Source organism: Phodopus roborovskii, unplaced genomic scaffold, assembly GCF_943737965.1.
Source record: "Phodopus roborovskii unplaced genomic scaffold, PHOROB, whole genome shotgun sequence".
Taxonomy (NCBI): domain Eukaryota; kingdom Metazoa; phylum Chordata; class Mammalia; order Rodentia; family Cricetidae; genus Phodopus; species Phodopus roborovskii.
Genome location: NW_026126511.1, coordinates 52,166,507 through 52,194,193, shown reverse-complemented (window position 1 = coordinate 52,194,193; position 27,687 = coordinate 52,166,507). Strand labels below are relative to the sequence as shown.

Here is a 27,687-nt window from a genome sequence, read left to right as displayed (position 1 = left end):
ACATGATATCTAGCCGGCCACCATCAATTTCCTGCTGTGTCCCTGTAGGATTGTGTGAGTCCATACCTGGAACACAGCACGTGCTCTGAGTTGAGTGGCACACAGCGGAAGCATAGAACACTGCTCCCGCACAGACTGGTATGCTCCAGTGACAGGCTGTCTGATGGTGTATTGTAGGTTCCAGCTCACACATATCACTGCTGTAATCAATCTGCCAAAAGGGTGGTCCTCTGGAATTCATTTAAAGCACACCAGAGTTGACAGTAAATTAAGAGAAGTGATTGGTTCCGTTATACAACATTTATCACATGGTTAAAGGTGCTGACTGCACAAGTCCTCATCCAAGTTCAAAGGAGACAATAGAAAATTACACGGTGTCCCCTTTGTTCCCAGAAGGTTGTGGAGTCAGAGAAGGGTGAATAAGGGTCCCCTGGCATCCACTCTGTAAATTCTGCTGCAGGTCTGGGTCCATGCTTGCCCTGCACTGCTTCACCAGCAGGTGGGACCCGGGGTCATCTAACCGGTGAGAGTTAGAGTCATCTTAGGCCACTGAGAACAGTCCCAAGTTTGTGTAGCTGGCTCTGCAATACTGTTTGTGCTGTGTGTTTTGGAAACAGTGAGGGAAGGCGAGAACTAAGCTCTCTGATAAATACCTCTTAGGAAGAAAGTGTGAAGGGGGAAATGATGCCTCACTCCAGAGAGAACAATGTCTTTCTTCTCTTTCAAATGAAAGTGTGGATAGAAACCAGAACTTAATATTAGGTTGAGTCAGCAAAATCTGGTGATTGTGTTCAAACAGCAGTGGAATTGCAGGCCTTCTCCCCAAGCTTACACACCTCTGATGGAAGGGTCACAATGCAGGCGGCTGTCCCCTGGTGTCTCTCTCTCCTGTTCTGAAAGGTCTTGTTTTTATTGTGAGGTTTATATGGGGCTCACCTGAGTTGAAACTAAGGACCCTGAACATTTCTTAGCTCAGTCAAGTTGGTGTTGAAGTATGTCTGCTCTCCAGCTAGAACAGAAGAGTACTCATAGCAGGAATCTACACTGTGCACCTGCCCTGCCATGACTGTGAAGCTAGTTCTGCAGGTCACACAAAAGGCAAAGCCCCTTGGCTCCTGTGCTGCTAATTCTCAAGATGTTGGATCTGTGTCCTGGTGAAGTGTCAACAATGAGACAGCAAGCCAAAAGTCTCATCAGAGCCAAATGGCCCTCTGAGAAACTCCCAGGTGTAGATTGGTTCCAGCATACCATAAGAACATGAAGACCCCCATCTCCAAATAAGGCAGATGATGCAGAACTCTGGTGTGCTTTAAATGAATTCCAGAGGACCACCCTTTTGGCAGATTGATTACAGCTAGTCAAATTTAACTTGTGCTGTAATTTGACCACAGATGGTCATGGGCTAGTTGGCTTGCTTTTAAAAACCACGGGGGGGGGGGGGGCAAAAAGTTGTCATAGTCAGTAAAGTACTGCATGAGTGTGAGGGCTTTTACCCACATAAAAATTTCGCTCGCTCCGCAGTACATGCCTGCTCTCCCAGTGATGGGGAAGTAGAAGCAGAAGGATTTAGTTGTCTATTTAGCAAGCTCTAGGCCAGTGAGAGACTCTGTCTCAAAAATTAAGCTGGCAAGCAACTGCAGAAGACACTTGATGTTGACTTCTGGACTTTAGCCACACACACATACACACACCCCACTTCATCTGAACAAGGCCCACAGTCAGGCTTCCCCCATTTGCCTCCCTGCTGCTTAGGTGACAAGGCGACAGAAGACTGAGAGGCTGCGTTTCCCAGCAATGGTGTGGCTTCCCAGCAGCCTTGGCAGTCCCCCTTCAGAGTGCTTGTCCTTGTTATATGCTGACCTAAGAACTACACCTCCGCATGGGGGAAGAAGTGCTTTGTGGTAGGTAGAGCAAGCCCAGTCACTGATAGCAACCCAGGGTGGCAGCAAGTGCACTTAGGTGGTCTGAGTGGTGGTCAGGGGGCATCAGAACCCTTGTTCTGACTGGTTGTGTACCTTACTGCTGAGTGTTGTCCTCAAGGACACTCTGCCAAGGAGATAATAGACAAGGCCTTCCCCTTCGGGGCATGGCCCACAAGGTGTCTCCCTCATTTCTAAACACATCTTTTCTGTAGAAAGGGGAGAATGAACACGGAGGATTATGTCCCAAGCTTGTTGGGATGCTTCTGCATACCTACCTCACTGTGACAGCACCTTTTCCATTGCAGGCAGAGTAATTACTTCAAAAGAGGTGGGTAATTGTGTAACTAGCACATGACCTTGGCATTACCATTGTGAGCTAGGTAGGCATGGGGTTTGGCGTGTTCTGAGGCTGGCCATACCTCTGTGATTAAAGGGACCATCTTTTCAGACACCTTGGTTTCTTTATGTGTTAACTAGAATTTGTTTGCCTAGTTCGTAGCAAACTACAAAGTTGCAAGAATTATAGTTTACCTATACTTTATTTCTCATGGAATAATAAGACCCATTGAAGAATTATTCTATAATTATTCTATAAGAAAAAAATGCTTCATTTAAAAAGGATTTTAGATCACATAAAATATGTGCTTGAAGAGTGTGTAAATTGTGTCAGAAAGCCAGGTGGCACATACCTTTAATCCCAGGAGGCAGAGGCAGGCAGATCTCTGTGAGGCCAGCCTGGTCTGCAGAGTGAGTTCCAGGACAGCCAGGGATACTCAAAGAAATCTAGTCTCAAAAAAAAAAAAAAAAAATTGTGTTAAAAAACTGAAGCCCCTAAGTGTGTCCTGTGACCTGTGACAATACTCACACCCACTTCTGTTGGTCAGAAATGCTGTTCAGGAAGCTTAGGTGGCTGCCTGCTCCTGTACTACCCTCACAGTGGGTGTGCTTTCCATGGTATTGTTAGGAAAAGAAGTCTGTAGTGTGTTAGCTATTTCCCATAAAGATCCATGAAATCTGCCCTTGAGCAGATGCCTCCACAGAAATTCCTTTTTCAGATGCCTACAGCTGGGCTGGCCCCTGCCCCTCTGTTGACCCTCTTGCTGCTCCCACTGAGTTGTTCCCTCCATCCTTCTGCCATACACATCCCACAGTGACAAACCGAATGCAAAATAACCAGCTGGCTGTTTCGTACTGCTCAGGATTAGCAGATAAACTGGGGCTCGAGGAGGCAGGACCCAACTTTTTCTTCTGCATTCCGAGAGACTGCGGTATCATGCTGCCTTGGATTCATAACCTATGATTCTACCCTTTCCCCTTCTACTGTGTGCCATAAAGTGACATAATAAAAATGCAGGAAAATTCGGCTGTAGGAAAACAGTGTTGGAAGCTGTCTTTGTGGGGCTGCAATCGGAACCAGCCAAGCATCCCCAAGTTCGTACCTAAGTGGGGGTATGTGGATAAAGGACAGGCTAGCTATAGACAATAAAGAAAAGACTGAAACAATAAAAGTCAGGAGGGCAGATCAGTCAATACTGAAATGCCATGGGGAGTTTATTTTTCATCACTCTTATATACCTTAACCAAAAAGGGAAACATGGTAACATGTATACGGAACAAACGGACTTCTTCCTCAATTATTCAACTCTTTCCTCACTTAGATTCAACTTCTTGTTTCCTAGCCTTGAGGGTCAGGAGTAGCCACATCTCAGATTCAGGTCTGTTGTTATTTAGAATAAGACAGGCAAAGAGCCTACTGTAGCCACACCTTTGACCTTTAGGTCTTATGACTTGCTGAGGACAGTTTTGAACTCTCTGTCCTTGAGCCAAGATGGAGTGCAGCCATTTTTATGGGCACTGACAATACAGTGGCTGCCAAGTCAAGTGATCAAGAATAAGTCAGCTGTTCACATTGTCTTCTTTCTAGGTCATCATATGAAATAAAATAATAAGCAATTAAACTCAATGAAAAGAAATTAACCAGAAGAATTTAACCAAATATTAAGACATATTTTTGTATGCTAAAGGTTGTGTTCACCTGAGGCAAAGTTGTTCTCAAGTATGGATCATCACTTAGGCTGTCAGAACAAAGGCTCCCAGACGGGGTCACCTAAACAACAGAGATGTCTTGGTCGTGTCGGAGTCCTTGAGGCTGAAGGCCAGCATGTTAGCTTATCTTCTTCTGAGGCCATGCCCTTGTACTGCAAATGAACCCTTCTCTCCCCTCAGAATCTATTATCTGTGTACATGTCTTTAGGGTCTTTGTCCAAATGTCCTTTTCTGAGGACACTAGCTTTATTTTAATTTTGTCACCTCTTTAAGGGACCAGTCTTCAAATATAGCCACATTTTGGGCTGGAGAAAATAGCTCAGTGGTTAAGAGAACATGTTCTTGCAGAGAATCCAGGTTTGTTTCCTGGCACTTACATGATGGCGCACAGGGGACTTCTAACCCTCTTCTAACCTCCATGGGCACCAGGCATGAATATGGTGACATACATGCAGACAAAACACTCACACATACAATTAAATAAATCTTTAAAAAAAAATTCAGATGCAGCCACATTCTGAAGTATTGGCTTGTAATTTCTGTTTATCCACACACAATTGAGGGGGATACAAGCAAGCCCATAATAGTCTACAGATCTGACAGTATTGATATTGTGGGTGACATGACTCTTTGGAGTAGGGTTTAAGTTGGGACAGAATCTTTGTGTTTATGCTGCATTGTGTCCTTGGATGCCAGTCTCAGGCTGGTTTCTGTTTTGGCAGGCCTGGCAGCTGCGGTTCAGCCATCTCGTGGGATATGGTGCCAAATATTATTCATACCTGATGTCCAGGGCTGTCGCATCCATGGTCTGGAAGGAGTGCTTCCTACGGGATCCTTTTAACAGGTAACAAGGCTAGGGTAGGGGCAGTTTATGAGTTCCCTCCCTGCATCCAATGTGAGCTGCTTAGAACTTTGTGGTCCTGGCAGTGTGTGGGGACACTGTGACCCATCCCTTATTAGGCCTCTCCCTTCAGTGAGCCCTTCTGCCTCCTGATGTGACCATGAACTTATCTTCACTGTACAGCTCTGAGGCCCTGCAGCATCTGCCCAGGGAGTCCTGGACTGCCTCCATGCAGGCTGGTGCGTTCACAGGCTTTCTTGCTAAAGCTTAGGTAACTGGAGTTCCAGGTCTAGGGACACCCTTATTCCTCTCTTCTGTCTACTGTAAGACTTGTTTTCTCCCTTGCCTGGAGCAGCACTGGCCTATGCCACTAACACCCAGTTTGTTTCTGGAAATGGACCTTCTTCTTGCTTTGAATGCCTTCTTTCTCTGGTGAAATTGTCCATACAGAAAATGGGCCATCCGAAAGAGGGACCTGTGTTCCTGTTCACCTTCACTCAGGTCCTTTCCTGGTGGCCACTCACTGGCCCTTGAGCAGCACAAGTAGCTGCAGTACACCGCCCCACATAACTCCCTGCTGTCTGGCCTCTGAGGGACCCTGTGAAGCTTTGCCCCTATTAGGATGACCAGTGGTTTAGACTAGCATTGATCATTTTGATATAATTTCAAGACATGACTTTCTAGGTCGCTCTTAGCACGATTATCAGTAGATTGGCAGCAAATGTACCCCTTGTAGTGACTGTTCAGAAGTGGAAGGAGCATCAAGTCTACTCCTTGCCAGAACACAGCCAGAGCTGGCCATAGAATGCTCAGGGGAGGGCCAGTGGCCTGTCTTCTAGCCTAGGTCTAGAGGGTGTGGGCCTTATACGGGTCAAGAATAGCAGAGCATCTTATGTTATGTCTCTGTTTGAGTTCCTCCTGGTGTCCTCACAGGACCTTGTAGCAATAAGAGCCTTGTAGCAGTAAGAGGACCTGTGGCCCTGGCCTAAGGATTCCTTAGAAGGAGCTTCCTTTGGAAGCAAACCAGTAATTACAGCCTGATGTCATCATTGCTTAGAGCACTGCATATCCTCACCACCTAAATGAGATATCTCTAACACTTCCCAGGCAGTTCCAGGAGATGGCTATCGGCTCTGCACTCTGTCTGTACACAACTCCCTGTTGTAGCCTTCCAGCAGCTGGGCAGAGCTGGCTTTCCATAAGAGTACACTGGGGCTCATGAGATGGGTGATAGCTAGCAGAGGGACCAAGAGGGTTCTATGGGTCTCCAGCCCCACCTCCTTGTCCCTGCATACTCCCTCTACACCTTAGCTTTTTCTGCTGTTTCACAGATTCAGATAATCTCAGAAGTTAATAATCACATTCAGTTCCAGAATCTTTTCAACTTGGATCTGACATCACAGGTTTTTTGCTGTTTTTTAATAGCTTGGTACCCACATTTTACTTTGTCTCCTGCCCTTTGCATACTGCAGACACATAGCCTGCTTTACAGACTTTATTATTTCCAAAGGGTCTACAGCCAACTTGACTACAACAAATCAGGGATGGTAGCACTTTACTGAAGATTTCTATAAAATGGACAAAATATCATCTTGTTTGAAGGAACTATACTTTAATAGTAAACCACATGCTAATAAAAACCTATCTCCAAATATTTCTCTGTTGGTTATATGTGAATTCTTGCCTAGACACGTAGCTGCTGTACTTTTATGATCATGTAAATGTTAGCTTGTAAAAGTAGTCTCTGGACTAGGAAATTTTAAACTCTGTCGAAGAGTCCTTGTTTCTTTCCCTTGTTGTGTTTGCTTTAGGTGTTTTGTTTTGTTTGAGGCACTTGGTACAGGCTGCCCTGTACTCATGATTCTCCCTCCTCAGCCTCCAGAGTTAGGCTTACAGGTTGCACCAAAGAACCCTTCTGACCAAGAGCCAGACTCTGGGGTTCCTTGGGGGCACAGGACTCAAGAGCAGAGGCATGCCAGGGGGAGGGGCCATTGAGGAGGGCTTTGATTGGAGGGAAGGGTGTTATCTCCTATGGCCAGAAGGAGGGATGCTACCTCCTCCTCCACACCAGACCAGAGGTTGTCCAGAAGCTTCTTCACACTTTGCTCTGGGAAGGCCTTGGCTCCGTGTGAGTTTCCTGCTTTGTCATACTGTTCACATTAAGATACTGACCATGGACATGATGTATTGCTGCCTGGTAGTCCAGCACCCAGGTGAAAAACCAGGTGTAATGGCACAGTCTGCAATCCCAGTACAGGAAGGTACAATTGGGCACACCCCAGAGCTTGCTGGCTAGCCAGCCTAGCTGAATCAGTGAGCTCGAGAGTCAATGAGAGATACTCTCAAAAGTCAATGGAGGAGTCACCTGAGGTTGACCTCTGACCTTCACATGCTCACACACTTGCACTTGCCAGCTACACGCACATGTGCTTCAAGAACACACACCACAAATACAAGTCCAGTTATAGACAGAATTATCTAATATATTAAAAAAAATACTCCAGAGCAAATAGAATAAAAATAATATGAGAGCTGGGTATGTAGCTCAGTGGTAGAACACTCACTTAGCATGTTCAAGGCCCTGGGTTCAATCACCAGTACCATGCCAAAAAAGTTACCTAATCACATTAAACTGTGTAGTTGGTTGTATAATAAAAGAACTATAATTTGCAAAAAATATAAAAACACTAAACTCTTTATTTTTAAGTATAAAATGTTCCCAGAGCTCAAGATATATGGATAGAGCCACACTGTGTACACAGGTATGGATAACAGAATATCTTCCCCAGGGCCGCTGGGGAGCGCTACCGAAGAGAGATGTTAGCCCACGGTGGGGGCAAGGAGCCCATGCTCATGGTTCAAGGTAAAGTACAGCCCACACTGCCTCATCTTCTGGGACTGAGGGTTTGTTTTCATCTTCATGGGTTATGTGACGGTAATTTAGAGTGATGGTTATAATTTTCTAAGAGAAAACAGTTAAGTGGCCAGAAGTCCCAGGAAATGTGCCTTTCGCTCTGAACAGGTCATAGTGGAGAGTTTTTTTTTTTTTTTTTTTTTTTTTTTTGGTGGGGGGGAGGGGTTGTTGTTGTTTTAGCCTAAAGAATTCATACATTTATTACTTTTTTTCCCTGAGAAATCTAAAGCTTGAGAGGTTAGAGATTTGATCTATTTTAAAATTTGAACCTAATAAAAGCATCTTTTTTAAATATTATTTTTTATTGACTATTTGGGAATTTCACATCATGCATCCTGATCCCACTCCTCAGTCTTCCCATGACTGCCCCTTCCCCCACGACCACCAACCCCCCAAAAAAGTCTCTTTTCTGTGGTTCATGTATGTTCACTGGAGCATGGTTGAGTTCCTAGTGGCCAGCCTCCCAAGGGAGGATGAGCCTTTTTCCACCTATATCTATGCCAGACTCCATCAGCTGATGAGAGCCCTGTAGTGGCCAGAACAGTATGAAGCTAGCACTGCAGCGATATGGGCCACCAAGGAGCAGGACTAGCTCTCCTGAGCCCATGGTCATCAACATGGATTCAGGCAGCAGCCCCAGCCACAGACAGATGCAAAGGCTTGGTAATAACATGGGCCACAGGCATCAACATGGTCCTTGGCTGTATCAGGACCATTGATGCACTCATGACCCTCAGTGGTTGCACTGATCATAAGCCTCAACATGGCTTCGGATGCTTACACATGCCACTTATATCAGCATGGATCCCCCAGGCAGCAAAGCTTGAGGACATCACCAATACTAGTGTTCATCAAAGTCTGGGGCAGCAGCATGGACCACGAACAGCAATGTGGCCTCTGGTAGTATCTCAGAACACAGTGCTCCTTTGGAGAGGGTCGGTGGCTGTGTTTGCATCTGCATAAGCTCTAGGCTGTAGTGTACAACCCTGCAGACCCACTTCGATTTTCTCTTTTCCACCTCTGACCGTCATATACTTGTTCACTGTAGTGGCACTTGGATGTCTTCCAGCCACCTGCCACATGGCCCCAGGAGGCCTAAAGCATCTTTTGTATAGTACCAAAATTAATTCTTGTTTTCTTATGTAATTGGCAAATTTTAGCTTGTGGAAATTTTAATTGTAGGTGGAAATGATCATCATGAATTTTCATGGAATGTTCTCACAAATATTTGTAGGGAAATGTGCTCCTTATTGGACACTCTCAGTATATTGACAGTTATAATTATAGCTAAGTCTTTTGACTGTCTAATGAAATTGCCCTAGGAAGTAACTCCCAGTATTTGGGGAGAACTGTTCTATTGTCCCGGTAGTAACTGTTCTCAGGTGTCCTCTTGCCTACTTCTGTTGACCCTAAGCCTTTGATTCTTCCCATGTTCATCAAGCCTGTGAGTGTAGTGTGCAACAGGCCTGCTTGTAAGCTCCAGGGGTAGAGGAGTAAAAGATGCCAAAGCAAACACTACTCCTGTGAGTTTGTTCATTTGGTCAGCTGCCTGGGTTGGTTGGTAGTTGAGATGCTGGTCCAGGTGCTTGTTGATGTTATGGTCATGCATCCGTGAACAACTCCAAATTGCCTGCTTTTAACGAAGACCATATGCTAATGTTGCCTCAGTGTCCTTGCTCCCTCTTGGCCCTTCTTGAACTTTGCTACATCTAGAACTGTTTATGTGTGACTTTTTCCTTGCAATCGGATCTGGCTATGTTGCCCTGGCTCTTAAATGGAGCAGCCCTCCTCCTTCAGCCCTCTGAATAGCTGGTACTATAGGCATGCACTGTCACATACCTCGCTAGAACTGTTTTAAAAGGGTCTCCCATTGTAATGTAATCGCCGTAGGAAGCCTTTGGAGGCATGAACCGTCACATTCTCCATTATATAGGTGATGAAGCAGGCCAGACACCCTGCTCCTGTTGGGAGTTGTGATCAGAAGAGCCAGGTTTCAAGCCTGGTCCTGCAGCAGAGACCAAGCTTCTCAGATGACAGAAAAACAGGCTCCAGGCAGAAGGGAAATGAATTGGCTCTGATAGTGGACAGTGGATTGCATACTGGTAGTACAGGGTCCCATGTGATATCGTGGTGATTCTGTGCTGTATGTGACATCTGTGCTTCCCTGATTCTCAGTGCTATCCTCGCACAGATATTCATTTCCATGCACAAGTCAAAAACTTCATTCTGCTCATGGTTCTCTTGACTGCTCTGATTTTCCTCTTCCTGCCCTGATCATGGTGCATCCTCCCTGTACAAATTCTATGCTTTATCTGAAACATTTTTGAGCTAAGAACCAGTATTTTTTTTTTTTTTCACCCAAATTCCCATTCTCGTAAGAGAAAAACCAGTTGATGGTTTGGGCTACATTTATATTCCAGTTAGCATCAACAGTCACCTATTCTGCTTATATACTATTTTATATTTCTCCTCATGTTTTCCCACCATATACTACTATTGATTCACAAAATATATTACATGAATTGTGGGGGGGGGGCTATGCATCTGCGGAGAGGTGACATCATCTGTTGTCACTCAAGAGTTGAATTTATAAAACACGACCCACAATGACTACTCACTTGTATGCTACCAGCCTGTACCCAGAATCAGGATGTCAGATGCTAGCATTCAGCCTTGACTTCAGGGCACCTCTGGGCTTAATTGGTAAGGTTGCCGAGCATTTAATATACATATGAAGAAGCACTCGGTGGAGTCCATCTTCTTTCTCCCAGCAGGCTCTTGTCCCACCCTCCTCCAAGACTGCAGTGGGTACATACCCAGAGTACAAGTGGGAGACACTTTCCTATCTAGTCAGTATTGACTTTGCATGGGACGAGACAAAACGGAGTATCAGGTGGGGTTTAAATGAAACTTGTTTAAACTCTCAGTCCCAGGGGTATGCTAGCTAAGATAGACTCTGAGAAGTGTTAAAGCTCAAAAGCTTTTTTGGGGTGTGGCAGGCTTCTGGGTGCAGGTGGAGAGCAGTCCCTTGCAGACCAAGTCTGCACTTCACCTTCAGAAGTAGCAGGAGCAGCTGGTCTCCTGACTCCACTGGTCCCGCCCTGGAGGCAGTCTCTAGCTTCCTCTCTGGAAGCTGGGCTCTGAATGCTTCTCACTTGACCCCCACCACTGCTGTAGTTTTCCAGCTCCTCCACGTTTATACAGCTAGCTGCTAAGGTGAGACCTGACTGGCTGAATGTGGGTATGCAAATAAGATGAAGAAACAGAACCAGTCAAGGAGGAGCTGTCAAGCCTGGTTGCTGGAGGAGAATCCCCAGACTGCCAAAATTTGCCAGAACCCAGTAGTCAGGTCCACAGGTCTCTGCCTTTGCAGAGGTGGGAAGGTCAATGAAGACTTTCTGACTGCCCCTGGCATTCTACAGGCTGCTGCGCTCCCTCTGTGTTGTGTGAGTGAAGGTTCTAGCTGTGCCTCCTACACCCTGCTGAGTCTCTGTGTTACCTTTAGTGCCGAATCCAAATACTTTTGCCTAAGATAAAACACAAAGATACAACATTTTCATGCATGTTGCTGTTCTCTAAGATCCATCCTGGAATGTTTTTCTTAAGCTGTGCTGTGATGAGCATGAACCAGAGTTCAGTTTCCTCTCTATCGTTTTAGAATGTGTATAGTTTTCTAAAAAGATAGAGACCCCTGAGCTGGTGAGTATCTAAGCCAGGGCTAGTCTTCCCCTTCCTGGGAAGCCCAACTTTTCCCAACAGCAAGAAGAATAGCCCTGAGTGCTGGAGGTGGAGACTGTGTCAGCAGTTTGTGAGTGCAAGCCAACACCCCGTCCTCCCTAAGACCTTGTTCTATGCTTGTGTGCTCTGTGCACTTGCTGGATTTGGGGGTTTAGATTTTACTTAATTTTCCATAGTTTTTACTAACTACTGAAAGATCATCATGCCAGGTACTTTTCGTGTGTCACCTCCCTTAGTTACCTGTAAGAAGGGCCTCTGTTCCAATAAAGAAACGTAGTCAAGATCCACACCCTTCCACTCCTGCCTCCCTGAAAGAATTGGGACCCAGTTGGTCTACAGATCGTAGGGTGTGACATAAGCGGCCAGGGCTCCTGCTTCCCCCATGCCTGTGTCCTCAGCTTTTTTCAGGGTTGCAGCCTAACTATTCCCATTGTCATTTAGAGCCCCATGTGGCCTCTGTATCTGTGGAGGAACCTTCCTCCTTTTGGCTTCCTCTGAGCACCTTCTACTCCGTGGCAAAGCCTCACTTTCTTACCATGTATAGCAGCAGTTTGTGACCACAGTGACCCTAGAGGAAAGACTGGCCAAAGCCCTGTGCCCTACAAACCCTTGTGCTTTTCGACTACGGCCCCTTCTACAAACAAGCTTTGCTTTATTTTGATGTCTCTATGGCCAAGAGCAGTTTGCATAGATAAATGACTGTCTTCTAAAGATCAGATAAGAGGAAAAATAGGAGATAAATGAGTCAATTCTCAGGAAACTGAAACTCCCAAGTGACTCACAGAGCTAAGGTCTGGAAGCCCGCAAGGCCTGACCTTAAGCTGATTAAAATTCATTTACTACTTAGCATTTCTGCAGATCTTGGTAGGGACAAAAATGCAGTCACTTTGCCATAATAATTCTGAATCATCTCTTCTAACTCATTAGATATTGTTTATGTTCATCAAACCAAAGGATTATGGCTTAGACTCCCAGAGGTCACTCAAGGAGATTAATAAAAGCAATCAAGTCAGATATTTACTCTTCTTTAAATGACTTCTTAGGGCCAGGTATGGAAGACTCCCAGCACTGAAACAGACACTGGGTCACATTATCCACCTAGACTTGGGTTCAACCATCTACCCAGAGACAGTATTACACCATCCATGTAGATACGGGTTCACACCATCCATCCACACACAGGTTCACACTATCCTCCTAGACATGAGTTCACACTATACTCCCAGGCACTAGGTCACACCACCCCCTCCCCCCCCACCCCAGACAGGTTTACAGCATCTACACAGACCTCTCACTTTGAACATCCTCCCTGAAATGGAACCAGGGCCCTTTGGGGAAAAATGAGTGATTCTAGGCCTAGAGCAGGGAAGATTTTGGAAATGATCTAGGGGGATCTTTGGTGTCACAAAATGAGTGTTCCCAAAAGCACACTCAGGAATAACAAGTGTGTCATAAGCAGTGAGCTTGTTGACAGACCCCCGTGGCCAAAACCAGGAATCTGGGCATCTCCATCAATAGTGCTCAGTACATCAATAAAATCTGGACCCTCAAATATGGATCTGTGTGTCCACACTGACAGACGTGGGAGGAAGGAGTGGACAGAGCAGGCAGATTCCCCGTGGAGAGGAGTTCTCATCATCTGTATAGCTTTTCAGTAAGTGGCACCACCCCTCCCCCAACTTTAGTCTGTGGTGTGAACCCACTCACAACCCCCAAATACCATGGGAGAGGCACAGGTGGAACTTTAATCACAAGTTTGGCAGATAGCATCTCATCCAGATGGTGAGGCATGGCTGGCAGTGACAAGTTGTGAGGGCACTGTGTCCCCAGTGAGGAGAGATGTGCTGCCCCCATGACTTCTATCCCCAGGTCACATCCTCAGTTTATCATGAATAGATCAGGCAACCCAAACTGTGAAATTGTTCAGCCTCATGCCCGGACAGCACTCATCAAAATTAAGGTTGTGGATAAGGAGGGACATAGGAGCCTGTAGAGACAAGACCGGTGGGACTGGGTGGGACTTGGGACAGAAAAAGGCACCTGATAAAAACTGAGATGATGAGAAGGCACATATTTCATCTGACACACTCTGCCCTGGCCTTTAAGTTGTAACCAATGTGCTGACCATCAGGAAGAGGCTTGCTGTGGACCATATGGGGACTCCGTACATCACAGAGTTTAGTAAATATCAATGGCCTACTCATGATTAGACTGAGACCGTGATATGGAGCCAAAATGTTCTTCTCCCTGGCAGCCATTCCCACTGTGGCAAGGCAGGGGTACATAGGCTCTCTTGGAGTAATGTGATGTGAATGCAGCTGGGAAAAGTAGGCCCAGGCTATGCAGAGCTCTGCAGGCCCTGTGGAGACTTCGGGCATTAATTGGAGGTGTAAGGAGCCACACTGTTCTAAGGCAGACTTAGGTCTGATAGTGTCCCTTGGCTGTCAAGGACAGATGACTAAGCAGAGGGCAGTGGTAAAGGTTAAGTTAAATAAACCCTTGGCTATTAGAGGATGGGCATTTGGGGGAAGGAAATAAACTGAAAAATATTCACGAAATAGACTCACTGTTGCCTGGGATTTGACACTGTGGTGAGGGGGTGAGATGTCATGATGATTTTTTTTTTTTAAAGCTCCAGACTTTATCCCCAGAGAGATCATCATGTTGTTATGGCAACTGAGAACTGTGGGATATAGTTGAACCAGCAGAGTGTAATGTATAGACAATGCAATGGAGACAAAGAAGCCAACACCAGGCCTGTGGTTCAGTCACGTGTAGAGTACAGAGCAAGAAGTGCCCCCTTAGTGGATCGGATCCAACCCGTGTTGCTGAAGGAACCTGGGTGAAAATGGCTCAGCCACTCTTCTGCCCAAACAGTGCTGGCAGTGGGAACCTGCTTTTCGAGAAATCAGGTTCTTCTCCCAGTTATGCAGCTCCTGCTGACAAGATGGCACATTTTCTCAGATTAGTCCAAAATGTTTAGTCTGCTTTAAAAGTTTGATGTCTTACCGATGCATCATTCATGTATTGAGCATTGGTTTGTTTTTGATAATACAGTTATTAACCTAACATAACCAGATATGCTTATTGTTTGACTTTACTGCTGGTATAATTTGTACAAAACAAACATGATGACAGTCAAGGATCCATAAGCCCTGTCTGTCAGCAGAAATATAGCTGATGTCTGAAATAGGAAAGCTAAATAAACAGTCATTATTCAACACCAGCTTGATTGATTTTCCCTTTTGTCGAAATGTATACATGGATATTTAGAAAAGGCATTTTACATGTTTTTTAGCACTGAAAATTAGTAGTTATTATTCCCAGTTTTTAAAACATGCAGTTAACTTTTAATCATGCAGCCTGATTAATCCCCAAATACTGGCATTGTGGCAGGAAGCTGGTGTGCTCAGTAGGTAACATGCTGCCTTTGGATAGTTATTATTCTGAAGTTTATTTTTTAATGTCTGTTTGCTTTTTAATTTTTTAATCAAGTGGAATTTTCAAGAAGAGATAAGCATTAACATATGACAAGTTCTGCCTGTCTGAGCCAGCATCTGTGCCCGAGGGGACAGCAACTTCAGCAGATGCCAGAACATGCTCAGAAACCCTAGGCCTGGGCTCCTAGGTGCCTGCCCTGAAGTGTGCTCTAGCGACTTAGAAAACCCCCTCACATAGAGATTAAACATGAAGAGGTAAGATGATTTTAATGAGCGTGGTTTTGTTTCTTACCTAGGTCTTAATGTATAGTCTAAGTTGACCTGGAAGTAGTCCTGCCTCCTGAGTGCTGGGAATGCAGGTGTCTGTTGCCATGCCTGGCTAAGATAAGGTGCTTTTTAAAAATTCTAGAAGTGTATCGTTCTGATGACTTGTGATAAGTTGTTCAGAAGTTTTCCTAGACTCCGTGTTTCTCTCTGTAGTGAAAAATTCCTTTCCTATCTCTAAACCTCCTTGCCCTGTTTACCTCTGACTTAATGTATATTAGTTCACCAAATTGGTTTATTTTTGTCTCTGTCCTCAGTAAAGTCTGAACTCTCTGAGTTCTAAACTGGCATCATGTTCCTGGTCATATCTACAGCCCAATGGTAGATTTCTGTCACCTCCAGTAGAGATTTGTTAAATGTATGGCCTTAAAGTTTGAATTTGAAATGTCCCCATAGGCTCCTGTTTGCATGCTTGGTCCCTGGTTGGTACCCTTTGGGGAGCTTGAGGAAGCAAGCCACAGGAAGTGGTTCTTTGTGGAGAGAGTGCAGACCCTGATTTTTCTGTTTTCTGTATCTTGTAGTAAACAGCTCTCCTATGCCACCTACTCCTACCATTGTTCTGTCTAAGTGCAAGGGGCTAAGCAACCACAAGCTGAATCTTGGAATTGACACTGATGAGTGGGAACCATCCTGTACACTGAGCACTAATAAGGTGTTAACATTTGTTTGAAGTCGCTGATAGTGTTAATAAAAACATCTTTTCCTTTATATTGTGTCCCTTCTGATGTTCATTTTCTGTAAACAAGAAAAATATGTCCAGCGGGGGGTGAGGAGATTGGGCAGTTTGATGCTTTAAGTGGCAGGTGTTGGACTCTTCTCTGTTGCCCTGCTGCCTACAGCAAAAGAACTGTCAGGCAAACACAGGCAGCAGCCATGAGCATCCACAGGCACTTTGAGAAAACCTCAAAAGAGCACAGCCTCAGATGGGGCTGTTGGGAAAGTTGGTACTAACTATTTTGCTATTATAACCCTGACAAAGTCTAGTTTACCTTGCAGCCATTTCCATCCCGGCCAGAGGGTGAGCCCTTCCCTTAATGTAAGAAAAGGATGGTGATTGGTGCTAAAAGACAACACTGAGTTTGAGCCAAAGCAAATGTCTGTGGTTGGTCCAACAGCCCTTGGCATGTATGTAAGAGGCTGCAGGAACTCACTGCCTGGGTTAGCTGGAGGACTACTCCCTGTGCTCAGGCTCACCTGTTCTCTGCCCTCCTCTGTTAGACACCAGCCTGGCCTTCACCTCCTTCTACCTGCTCAGCCCCTTCAGCCCATACACCATGTCAAGGTCCCTATGGCCCCTTTCCTATACTTTGTCCTTTTTTATGATCAGTCTTATCAAAAAAGTGGAGACCTTAAGTGGATGCTGCCATTTGGCTCTTGAAGATGCCGTGTGCGTGTGGTCTTTCCTTTGCAGCTCTCTGCACCAAATGCCACATGGAGTTATTATGTTGTATGTAGCCAGTGTTCCATAAGGCATAGTGAAATAGATCAGTCTTTCTATTTATAATTCTTTTCATGGAAAACCACCAGGTCATTCTAGCAATTTAATGGAACTGTCTAAGAAATGAACACTAAAGTATTAATAGAAAATACAGTAGGAGCTCGGAGATAAATTCTGCTGCTTGATTTAAGCAGCATGGAATAATTAATCTGTACATTAGTAATGTAAGCTAATGCTCAGAGTTTCATTAACACCAGGCCAATTATAAACACAATCCTAATGTGGCTTGAGTTGTCCTGAAGCCTTTGGCCTTCACCTCCTCCTTGCCTCCTAGTTCCCATTTGTGTTGCTTCCAGGAATACTCACTTTTCATCCCACCACCCCTGGAGTCTGAGCTGGAATAGCAGTCCATTATTTATTAAACTGTGTCACTTTTAGGCTTTCAAGATGGCTCACCACCAAGCCTTGTAACCTGGTTCAAACCCTAAAAGGCACATAGAGTAAGAAGAAAATCAACTCCAACAACTTATCCTGTGGCCTGCATGTGCATATGTGCAGGCTCACACATAAACTTAATAAATAAATAAATAAAATTTAAAAATTAAACAGTAGCACTTTCATATTGCCCGACAAGTAATCTCATAGAATGAAAACCCTGATGTTCATTTGTTTAAGTTTAGTATGTATTTATTGAACACTTAACTACTATCCAAGTGCTTATTTGATGGGCTGGTACACAAAAATAAGACCAATAGCATGTCCAAGTGACAACTATTAACAAGAGTCCACTCTGATCCCCATGGTGAATTTCAAAGATGTGTTTACTCAGCTAGAATGCTCTGCTCCAGAGGGAGTCCTGGGCCTCATCCCTGCCTGGCCCCCTTATGGAGCTACCCTTGTTCTGTGTGATGATTGGACAATTGGGTGAAGCAGCACAGGAGGGTGTCAGGCTGAGGATACTTACTGTGTAAGTCTCCCTCCACTCTGGGAGTCAGCTGGGGGCCTGAAGCTTGCTTTGGCCAGGTGGTGAGGTTTAAGGACCAAACACATCCACCATCAAATATCTATTCATGTATGCTGCCCTTACTTAGAAAGGGGAAAGTGAAACTTGAACTCCTAGATTTGAGAGGCTAAGTTGGAAAGTTAAGAGTTGATATTTCAAAGATTTGGATTCAGGAAAGAGGAAACACATGGCTCCTTTAAGTGACAGGCCCTCACAGGAAGAGTTGCTGTTTGAGATTTTGGGGGTTTGATTCTCAAAATCATTGCTGCTAGAGCACCAGGAGTAAAGTAGTACCTGTGGTTACTGGCGTTTTAATGCTTAGTCATCCTTTTGTGTCAACCGCCTTTGTGTGCTATGCTGACTGATGAAGCAAGCTGGGAGTGAGCACCTGTGTTACCACCACAGAGATTGTTAAGTGCTTTGTGCTTTGACAGTGTAGGGCAAGAGAAGCCTTGCGGTGCGCTGATCTCTACAGATCCAAAAGCTACCCCTCTCCCGAAGCTGGTGGATCAGATCTTACACAAACACTAGCCAGAGTCTCTACTATCCTTGATCCCTTCTTGATACTTTTTTTTTTTTGGAGGGGGGGGGTCTTTGTTGTGAGTTTGGGAGGTTGTGGTGAGGCATGCTGGTTACTTTTTGTCAACCTGACACTAACTAGAGTCACCTGGGGAGAGGGAACCTCAATTGAGAATTGCTGCCATTAGACTGGGCTGTGTCTGTGTCTGTGGGGCACTTTCTTGATTGATAATCAATATGGAAGGCCCAGCCCACTGTGGACCGTGCCACGCCTGGACAGTCTGAGTCAGAGTTGTATTAAGAACTCAGGCTAAGCAAGCCATAGGGATCAAGCCAGTAAGTAGCATTGCCCCTTTGTTCCTGTCTTAGGGTTCCTGCCCTGTCTTCCCTCAGTGATGGACTGTAATCTGTAAGCTGAAATAAGCCCTTTCCTCCCTGGGTTGCTTTTGATTAGTGTTTTATTAGCAGCAGAAGAAAAACAACTAAACAGAGTGGTTGATTGCTATTTTTAAATTTTTTATTTCATATAATAGATTTTGATCATATTCTTTCTCCTCCCAGATTCTACCTACTTCCTATCCACCTACCTTCATGTTCTCTCTGTCACAAACACAAAAATAAAACAGACAGAAAAGGTTTTTTTTTTAATCAATAAGCCAAAATAAAATGAAGCAAAAAGTACACAAAGCATATGGATTCCACTTGTATTGATCAATTACCACTGAGCATGGGTCCCGCTTGATATGTCCAGTGACTCCAATGGGGGAAACTGATCTTTCTCTTCCCAGCAGATATCAATTACAAATAGATTCTTGATTAGGGGTGGGACTTTGTGTCCTCTTCCTCTTCTCAGTGCTGGGATTTTGTCTGGCTTGGACCAATGTAGGCCTTTGTGTGTTGTCATAGCCCCTGTGAACCCATATGTATATCAGTCCTGTTATATCTGGAAGATGCTGTTTTCCTTGGAGTCACACATTACCTCTGACTTTTACAATCTTTTTGCCAACTCTTCCACATCAGATCCTGAGTCTTGAGGGGAGGAGTTTGATGAAGACATTTATGACTGAGTGCTCCAAAGTGTCTTACTCTCTACACATTGTCCATTTGTAGATCTTGTTAATTACCATCTACTGCAAGAAGTAGCCTCTCTGATAAGGCTTGAATGATGCTCTAATCTATTTTATTTTATTGCTATGTTCCTTTTGCAAAATAATAGCATAAGTTTTTCTCTAAGCTTATGGCCTATCTAGTCTTAGGTTCTTATCCACTTTTAGCAGGAATGAGTTTCATCTCATGAAGTGAACCTCAAATCTTATAAAAAAAAAAAAAAAAACAGCAGTTGGTTACTCCCACAACATTTATGCCACTATTGTACCAGTGTGTCTTGCAATCAAGCTTCTGTTGTAGGTCACAGGGTTTGTAGGTGATATTGATATTACTTTTCTATACTGATTTCCACAGTGCTGTACCAGTTTACACCCCCATCAGCAATAAATAAGTGGTCTCCTTTCCTTACAACCCCTTACCAAGTGCTGTCATGTGTCTTGTTGATCATGGCCATTCTGATAGGAATTCTCCTATCAGTTTTCTAAAAATAATGTGTTGGTAATTGCTTTGGGTCCTAATAATGTGGTCAGTTTTGGGAATGCTCCATGGGCCAATGAGAAGTATATTCTTTAGTGTTTGGGTGAAATATTCTATAGATATCTGATAGGTCAACTAGATTTATGACATTCTTTAATTTCAGAAGCTCTCTGTTTTGTTTTGTCTGGATGGCCTGACTGGTGGTGACAGTGGAGAACTGAAGTCACCCGCTATCAGTATATGAGAGTCAATAGGTGATTTTTGCTATAGTAGTGTTTCTTTTATGAACTTAGATGCCCTTGTGTTTAGTGCATGAGTGTTTAAAATTAAAACATCTTCTTGGTGGATTTTGTCCTGTAGCTTTTTGATGGTCTTAGGTGACCCTTGGAAAGGGCCAGCTAACTCCCAATGGGATCAGGACCCACAGGTTGAGAACCACTGATCCATTGACAAGTTGGGTGTTATTTGAATGGGCCTAACTTTATATGTTATTTGGTCCTTTTCCCCTTGCAACTTTTTCTTTGTTCTGTATGTTTAATGTTTGGATCATTATGTGTCATGTGCAGGGTTCTCTTTTCTGGTCCTGTTTGTTTGGTGTTTTGTATGCTTCTTGTACCTTAATAGGCTTCTCCTGCTCTAGATTGGAGAAATTTTCCTCTGTGGTTTTGTTTAAGAATATTTTTCATGCTTTTGATCTGGATTTCTTCTCCTTCCTCTAATCCTATTATTTGTAACTTTGATCTTCATAGTGTCCCAGGTTTTTGGATATTTTGTGACTGGATATTTTTTAAGTTTGAAATTTTCTTTGACTGAGGTATTCAGTTCCTCTACTAGGTCTTCAACACATGGCATTCTCTCTTCCATTCCTCTACTATATTGATGAGGCTTGTTTGCCTCTGAGGTTTTGTATGGCATGCTTAGTTTTTCATTTCTAGTTTTATTTCAGCTTGGGTTTTCTTTAGTAATTTTATTGTTTGTTAAGTTCTACTTTTGTCTCTTGAAATGCTTTTTATTATTTCATTCCTTTGTTTTTGTTTTCAATTGCCATTAAAGAAAGCTTTTAGTTATATTCTCTTTAAGGGCATTGAACAGGTTCATCATGGCTGTTTTGAAGCCCTTGCCTTCTGTTTCAGGTGAATTGTTTCTCACAGAGCTCGAAGGGAAATCTACAGTGTTGCCATATACAAGACTTTTCTATCTGAGGGGGTTAGAAGAAAAGACACACAATGTCTTGATGGTTCCCTTTTTTATTCTCCTATGTTCTCTTTCCCTCTACAGCTTATATATCTCAACAAAGGGGGGGTTACATTCCATTTCTCAATTGAATGACTATAGGTAAAAGATTAAAAAACAGAGTCATTCCAATAACTCACATGCAATATATCTAAGTAACTTGTCACAGAATAATAGATCATGAGCAAGCAAGGAACATTTTTTTCTCAGTCTACTCTTATTGGCAGACTGCAAATTGTGGTTCTAAAGAAGGAATCAATCATTTTTATCTATCTTGAGAGGTAATCTTATAAGGATTTTTAAAGGAGTCATAAACCTAAACTAATGAAGAGCCCCCCCCCAAAATGAGATAATTGTGTACTTATAACCTATATTTCTGAGTGTATTAGGACTGATAGCCATTTCAACCTTTTACTTTGCATTCTTCCAGGCAGGGGAAAGGCAATTCATACTAACTCATGAATATGTAAACATTTTGAGCTAACACTCTGTAATCAGAAGTTATAAATCCCGGTTTCCCCTCAGATCCAGAGGTGCCCAAGAGTGCTAAGTCTTGGGACACAGAAACTCCAAGACTGTTATAAATCCTGTAGTTGAGGCACAAGGTAAAATCCCTGAGATACTGTAAAATCTCTTAGTGTCAACTCAAGTGAGCACTTTGAAGATACTGTGGTACTATGATGTTTTAAATCTCAAAATGTACTTTCTGCCCTGTGTGTAACCTTTGACTATAGAAAGAAACTTGTAGCCCTTTCTTGAGGCTACAGAGTCAAATTATTCTCTGTAGCCCTTACTAGTCGGAATTTCTTTCCTTATGGTGTTTTTAAATAAAACTTGCTTCTGTTTCCAGACTTCAGTGTTCTACTCCCTGTTATTTACACAATTCCAGGACCTAACACTTTTTATACATAAAAAACAGTCAGTCAGCTAAACTTTGAATCTTCAAGGTGCATACCTATATCAGAAAATTGAGGTTAGGAATGGTTGCAAGGAATTAATCATTTGTCAGCTAACCACAATCAGGCTATTTTGTATTTATGACCCTAGCCTAATGAATCAAATAGCTCAGTTATGTGTCCTGTAAACTTTAGATTGTTTTCCTGGGGTTGTTTATCTTAAAAACCATTAGCAAGGCATCTGACCTAACCTAAAGTTATCTTGAAGTTTTGTTTCAGCTAATGGTACACACCGAAACATGTGACTGCATCTTTTCAGCATTAAGAGCATTAAAGCCCACCTGGCTCCTGGACTCAAATATTTTCCTTAGTAATTAACATGAGCTGTGATCTAAAGTAGCAACTTAAGGGGAATTCATAGGCCTTAGCTGTGAAACATCCTTGTATTTATTTTTATTCATCAAAACTCTGTATAAGGTATCATTATTATTATCAATTAGAAAGTACAACTTAAGGAGGGTTTTCTTGACAATCCACAGATTGAAATATTTCCATGAGTAAACACACTGCATTACGGGTAATGGGGATCTCCCCACATCTACTCACACATGCCAAACATCAGAGAAATTGCAGTAGCAAACATGTAAAGGCACAGCAGAAGCAAAAGACAGTCCTCTGTCTGTAGTCCTGTGGCCTTCATTTGCCTTGAACGTCATTTGCCACCTGCTGCTCCTCTGACATGGCTACCAGCAAGTATTGTTTATAAAAGAGTCCTAGAGAAGAGACAGAGCAAAGACCACAGACTCAGGCAGATCGCTGTTCCTGTTCTCTAGGTTCCTGTAGTGCAGTCAATCGCCTCATACTAAATAAACTTAGGGTGTCGGAAGCTCCTGTGTAAGTGACTTCAGATCTCCTGCACTGTGTTTTCAGCAACACTTACACAGCAGGCTCACTCCCCAGGAAAGCTGATGGTGTAATCAGAGTGTACTATGTATAGACAGCATCCTGGGTCTGCCTTATTCTGGTGCATAGGTCACAGAAGCAGGTATGATGAAGTCTGGCCATTGCCCTAGTCCTTCTGGTCAGTGGTACAGTCAGTGGCACTTGGTTTACCTTGAGGTGTGGTGGTCCCAGCATAGGCTGACTCCCCACACTGCCTTCCTGAAGCTACAGTCTCATTCCTGTTTTCTTCAACCCATTTGTCACTTCCTGTTTTTAATGGTTGCTGCTTCTTTTGTTAGTTTCTTCTGAATTATAGAAGCTACTATTTTCTATTTCTTGTTATAAATTTGTCCAAGCCCTTCTATGTGTAACATTTCAGAAACGTTTTTGGGGGTTTAGCTTATTTCAAAACTGAGATGCCCTCAGTAAAATAGCTTCTGTCAAGCAGACTCACCAGGAAAATGTACCAATGATTCTATTTTTTTTATTATGTCCTCTGTAAAGAATGTAAGTGCCAGACATTATGGTACACATCTATAATCAGCACTTAAGAGGCTAAGACAGAAGTATTACAGAGTCAATGCCAGTCTAGACTATATCTTGAAATTTTCTCTCAGAAATATATGAATAGGGTTGGTTAGATGGCTCAAGTGGGTAAAGGCACTTCCCATGTAGACCTGAGTTCAGTACCCTGAACCCACATAAAGGTGGAATGAAAGAACCAACTTCACACAGTTGTCCTCTGACCTCTACATATGTGCCATGGTGCACACACCAACATGATAATAGTAAACACATTGTTTAAAACATGGGTAGATGCATATACATTTTCAAAGTAGCACATAGATAATATATTTCAGTGCTACGATTACCTAGTGGGAATATCATAAAACATTAAGAATAGTCTGCACATATGATGTTAACTGAGTGTGTATGTATACATGTTCATGAATATGTACAAGTTAATTTGTGTAAAAGTGTTCAGGGTGTGGTGGAAGGGGCCTTGGCAGAGGTCTTTGTCAAGTGTCTTCCTTTATCACATCTCCACTTTACTTTTTGAGACAGGACTTTTCATTGAACCAGTTGTCAAGCCCCAGAGACCCTCTTATGCCCATCTGTCTAGTACTGGGGTTACAAGTCCATGCCCCCACACCAGGTTTTGCATGGGGGATGGGAATTAAACTTGGGTCTTCATGCTTTTGTGACAAACATTTTACCAACTGGGGCATCTCTCTAGCCCCCAGATGGTATTGTGTTGGGGGGGTTGAGACAGGGTCTCTCTCTCTCTCTCAGAGAAAGTACTGGGATTAAAAGGTGTTTATCACTGTGCCCAGTTCCCAAATATCATTCTTAATATGAGGTTGGGACTATACATTATGGGCAATAACATTAGAAAACTTAGGAAAGTGGGTGTCATTTGCCTGGAGCCTGATTGGCATCCTGGTTTTCATGCCTAGGCCTTGAGCTTCTGAGTAGACTGATGCTGGGGTTACACCAACAGAGTACTCAGCAATTAGAGTAGAGTTTAGATAAAGAATTGAAGCTTGACATCTGGAGATCTGGCTTAGCAGTTAAGAGCAAATACTGCTCTTGTAGAGAGCCTAAGTTTGATTCCCAGCACTCATGTCAAGTGGCTCACAACTGCCTATAACCCAGCTCAGGGAACCTAACTCCTCCAACCTCCTCAGATACCTGAACTCATGGGCACATACACAAACATAATTAAAAATAAAATATTATATTTTTTAAAAATTGAAGCTAACATTTGCTATCCACCTTCTGTTGGAAATGTTGCTGCAGAGCATCAGAATAGGAAAATGTACTCACAGACTACCTTCTACTATTTGAGTCTTTTAAATATCTAAAAGGAAACTTCTGGGTGTGGTGTAGCATTAATGATAATGAATTTAGGTTGTGAAACTGGCATCATGCACACATTTCACACTAAGGTACAGATTCCATTAAAATAATAAGTACCTGTATATACTGATTTTCCAAACATTAATGCTTTCTATTGGATCTTAGCAAATAGTCTGACTTCATGTTTTTAGAGTTTAATGTGTAGGAGAGAGTTGCAAAAGTATCAAAGGTGATGAGGACAGTAGCCGTAAGTACAGCTGAAAGCTGTGTCCAGGGTTTCTGATGTGCTGAGTGTTGTGTGTATTGTTTAATCCTTTGAACAGTCCAGGATGCTCAGTAACTCATTTGCCTGAGGTCACCTGGTAGCAAGGACAGAACTTGGATTTCAACTGGAGCGCTGACTCATCTTGCGTGGGCTGGTAATTCCTTCAGTGTCTTTTTCAGGGTATACCAGGCAGTCCTTCCTTGCCTTGGAAGTAGTTGCCTACATGTTGCCCTGTATTTTTCCCCTCATTGCTTTGTAATTTTTGGTGATTGAATTCCCTTATCAGAAATACAGTGACACTGAAAAAGATGTTGTTGAGCTCTCTGAGACCAGAAAGGATATGCCTCTCTTGCCATACCTACCAGGAAATGACCTTATAGTAAAGTCAGATCTGCCAAGTGTGGATGCAGGGTTTGGTTCCTAAAGCATGCTGGTTGGTGGGAGCCTCCTTGTCAAGACAGCATTTACCCAGGAGTAAGTGAAGACACATGTCATGACAGCAGATATAGAGTTGGGAACACTGGGATTAGGACTGTTTCAGCAATAAAGGTAGGTGGCAGCCCAGCATAATAGCCAAGTAAACAGAATCTTAACTTTTTGCTTATTCAGTTATTTACCCAGCATAGCTCAGACATAGCTGAGAGCTTTGTGGAAAGAAAAAAATGAAAGAGCACCTGCATTCTCCAGGCTGAGGGAGGCCTCATTGTTGTTACGGGTGCTGAGCTTTTTAAGAGGGTGTGTCTTTATTTAATGTGTGGGCATGTTGGCCTCGGGAAGACATTGAGCTTCAAAAGGCAAAATGTTTTGTAACCCAGAAATGTAATTGTGAGTAGATTATTATATCAGATGATGAAATGAGACCCAGCTAGTGTGCACACAGCACGTGTGGGGTTGGACTTGCTGGCCCTGCTTCCTTTGAGAGAAGTTCCGAGGCCCTACATGAACACAGCCCCAGTAACTCACGGAGATGCAGCCTGTTTGAACAGGGACAGATGCTAATGCAGCTTAGGGAGCAGGCCAGCTCTTCAGTTCAAAGGAGGAGAGGAACGGACTTGCTGGTGGTTTACATGCTGGTGATGGTCTGATTTCCTCAGGAGCTGATGGTAGATAGTGGGGATCCACCTTCAGCCAAAGGTGTGGGTAGCCACCGCCTTATAGCAAGGAAGAACTTCAAAGTGGGGAAGGTAAGCCACACAGTTGCCCCAGGCTTGGGAGAGACAGACTTGGAATGGGAATTCCAATCTCATAAAAGTCACTAAACAGCTCTCAGGCGTCAGGCAGCCTTTGTAGCTGTTGTTCCCAATTGGTCTGAACTGAGTTTGGCACATATAATTATTTTGCAATAAAAAGTAGCCATTAACTGTTACAGAGGACCTTTAGAGTTAGTCATGGTGTTGAGGATGGGTGTTCAGACCTCCTCATGAGTTCTTGAGTCTTTTTAAGGTCATCTGCTTTTTTGTAAAGTTGGGTTAGTGTTTTCAGCCCAGACCACCACATGGGATGAACCATGTGCTACATTGTAGCACTTCTGATCTCTCCTGTTTCAACTGTGGTCAAGTATACATAATATAAAATTGGCTGTGTGTTTGTGTGGTGGGGTGCACACATGAGTGGTGGACAGCTATCTTCATCAGTCATTATCCATCTCACGTTTTTGAGACAGGGTCTCTCACTAAACCCGAAACTGAGCAATTCAGAAAGGCTGGCTAGCCACTTAGCTCCAGGGACAACCTATCTCTGCTCCAGGCTTTTATGTGGATACTGGGGACTTGAACTTGGGTCCTCATGCTCGCACCACCTGAGTGTCTTCCTAACCCCAAACCCACCGCTTTAACCATTTCAGCTTACTGTTCAAGAGCATTAGCATATACAAGATTGTGTGATTGACCCCCCCCCCCCCGTGTCCATTTCTAGAATTTTCCTATCACCCCAGTGATGTGTTCTTAAGAAACCTTTTATTATTGTTATATCGGGTCATCAGTTGGGTGACTTTAGTAATATCTTTTTGTTTGTTTACTTTATTAAGCACTTACCTATCTGATAGCAAGAAGCAGAAAAAAGTAAAATAAGATTTGTTAGCTTGTGGTTATAAGTTTTGTGGTAGTAATCTAAATACTTAATCATAGAGCAGTGTCCTGAAATTCAGCTTGTACAAAAATAATGAGCAGACTCATCTGTCACCTCCTGGACTGGGAAGTAGGTTTTCAGACCCCTGAGGCTGAGGGTTACTATTACAGTTATTAAGCATTTTCCTACATTAAACACAACCTTATTTAATCTGTGTGACAGTCTGGTAAAATAGGTGACCTTAAGCCAATTTTCTAAGCTTCAAGAATACTAAACTCTGGCATTTTTGCTTTCCCTTGGGTTGCTTCTGGCAAGACAGAGGACGGAGGCTTAGGAACATTAGGTATCTGGTCCAAAGGCCCTTAACCAGTTTCTCAACCAAGGCTAACTGCTTACCAGATGTTCTGTCTGTCAGAATACATTGCTTTGTTCAGAGACCTCCAAAATATACTTAGAAAAGGAATAATGCATTTTTCCACTCTCTGCTCCTCTTTCATGTGCTTCAAAAGAAAATGCCTACATAGAAGAAAATTAGAGTGGTATCTTAAGTTACTAAGTGCCACATGAAGCCAGGTAATGTTCCTGTGTTGATTTCCCTAGCTGGGCTCCTATCAGTTCACCAGATTGTCCCCAAGTAAGTGACAGCTTAAGTAGG

At 43.4% G+C, this 27,687-nt stretch overlaps 1 protein-coding gene across 1 annotated transcript in view; it reads left to right on the top strand.

Annotated features, from left to right (window-relative positions):
• Mipep (mitochondrial intermediate peptidase) overlaps window positions 1-27,687 on the top strand; it is a 121,611-nt gene that overhangs the window by 87,427 nt on the left and 6,497 nt on the right. Inside the window, exons 17-18 of the mRNA XM_051195571.1 lie at window positions 4,691-4,812; window positions 7,599-7,672. Of these exons, the coding sequence (XP_051051528.1) occupies window positions 4,691-4,812; window positions 7,599-7,672 (196 nt within the window). The remainder of the gene's footprint in view (window positions 1-4,690; window positions 4,813-7,598; window positions 7,673-27,687) is intronic.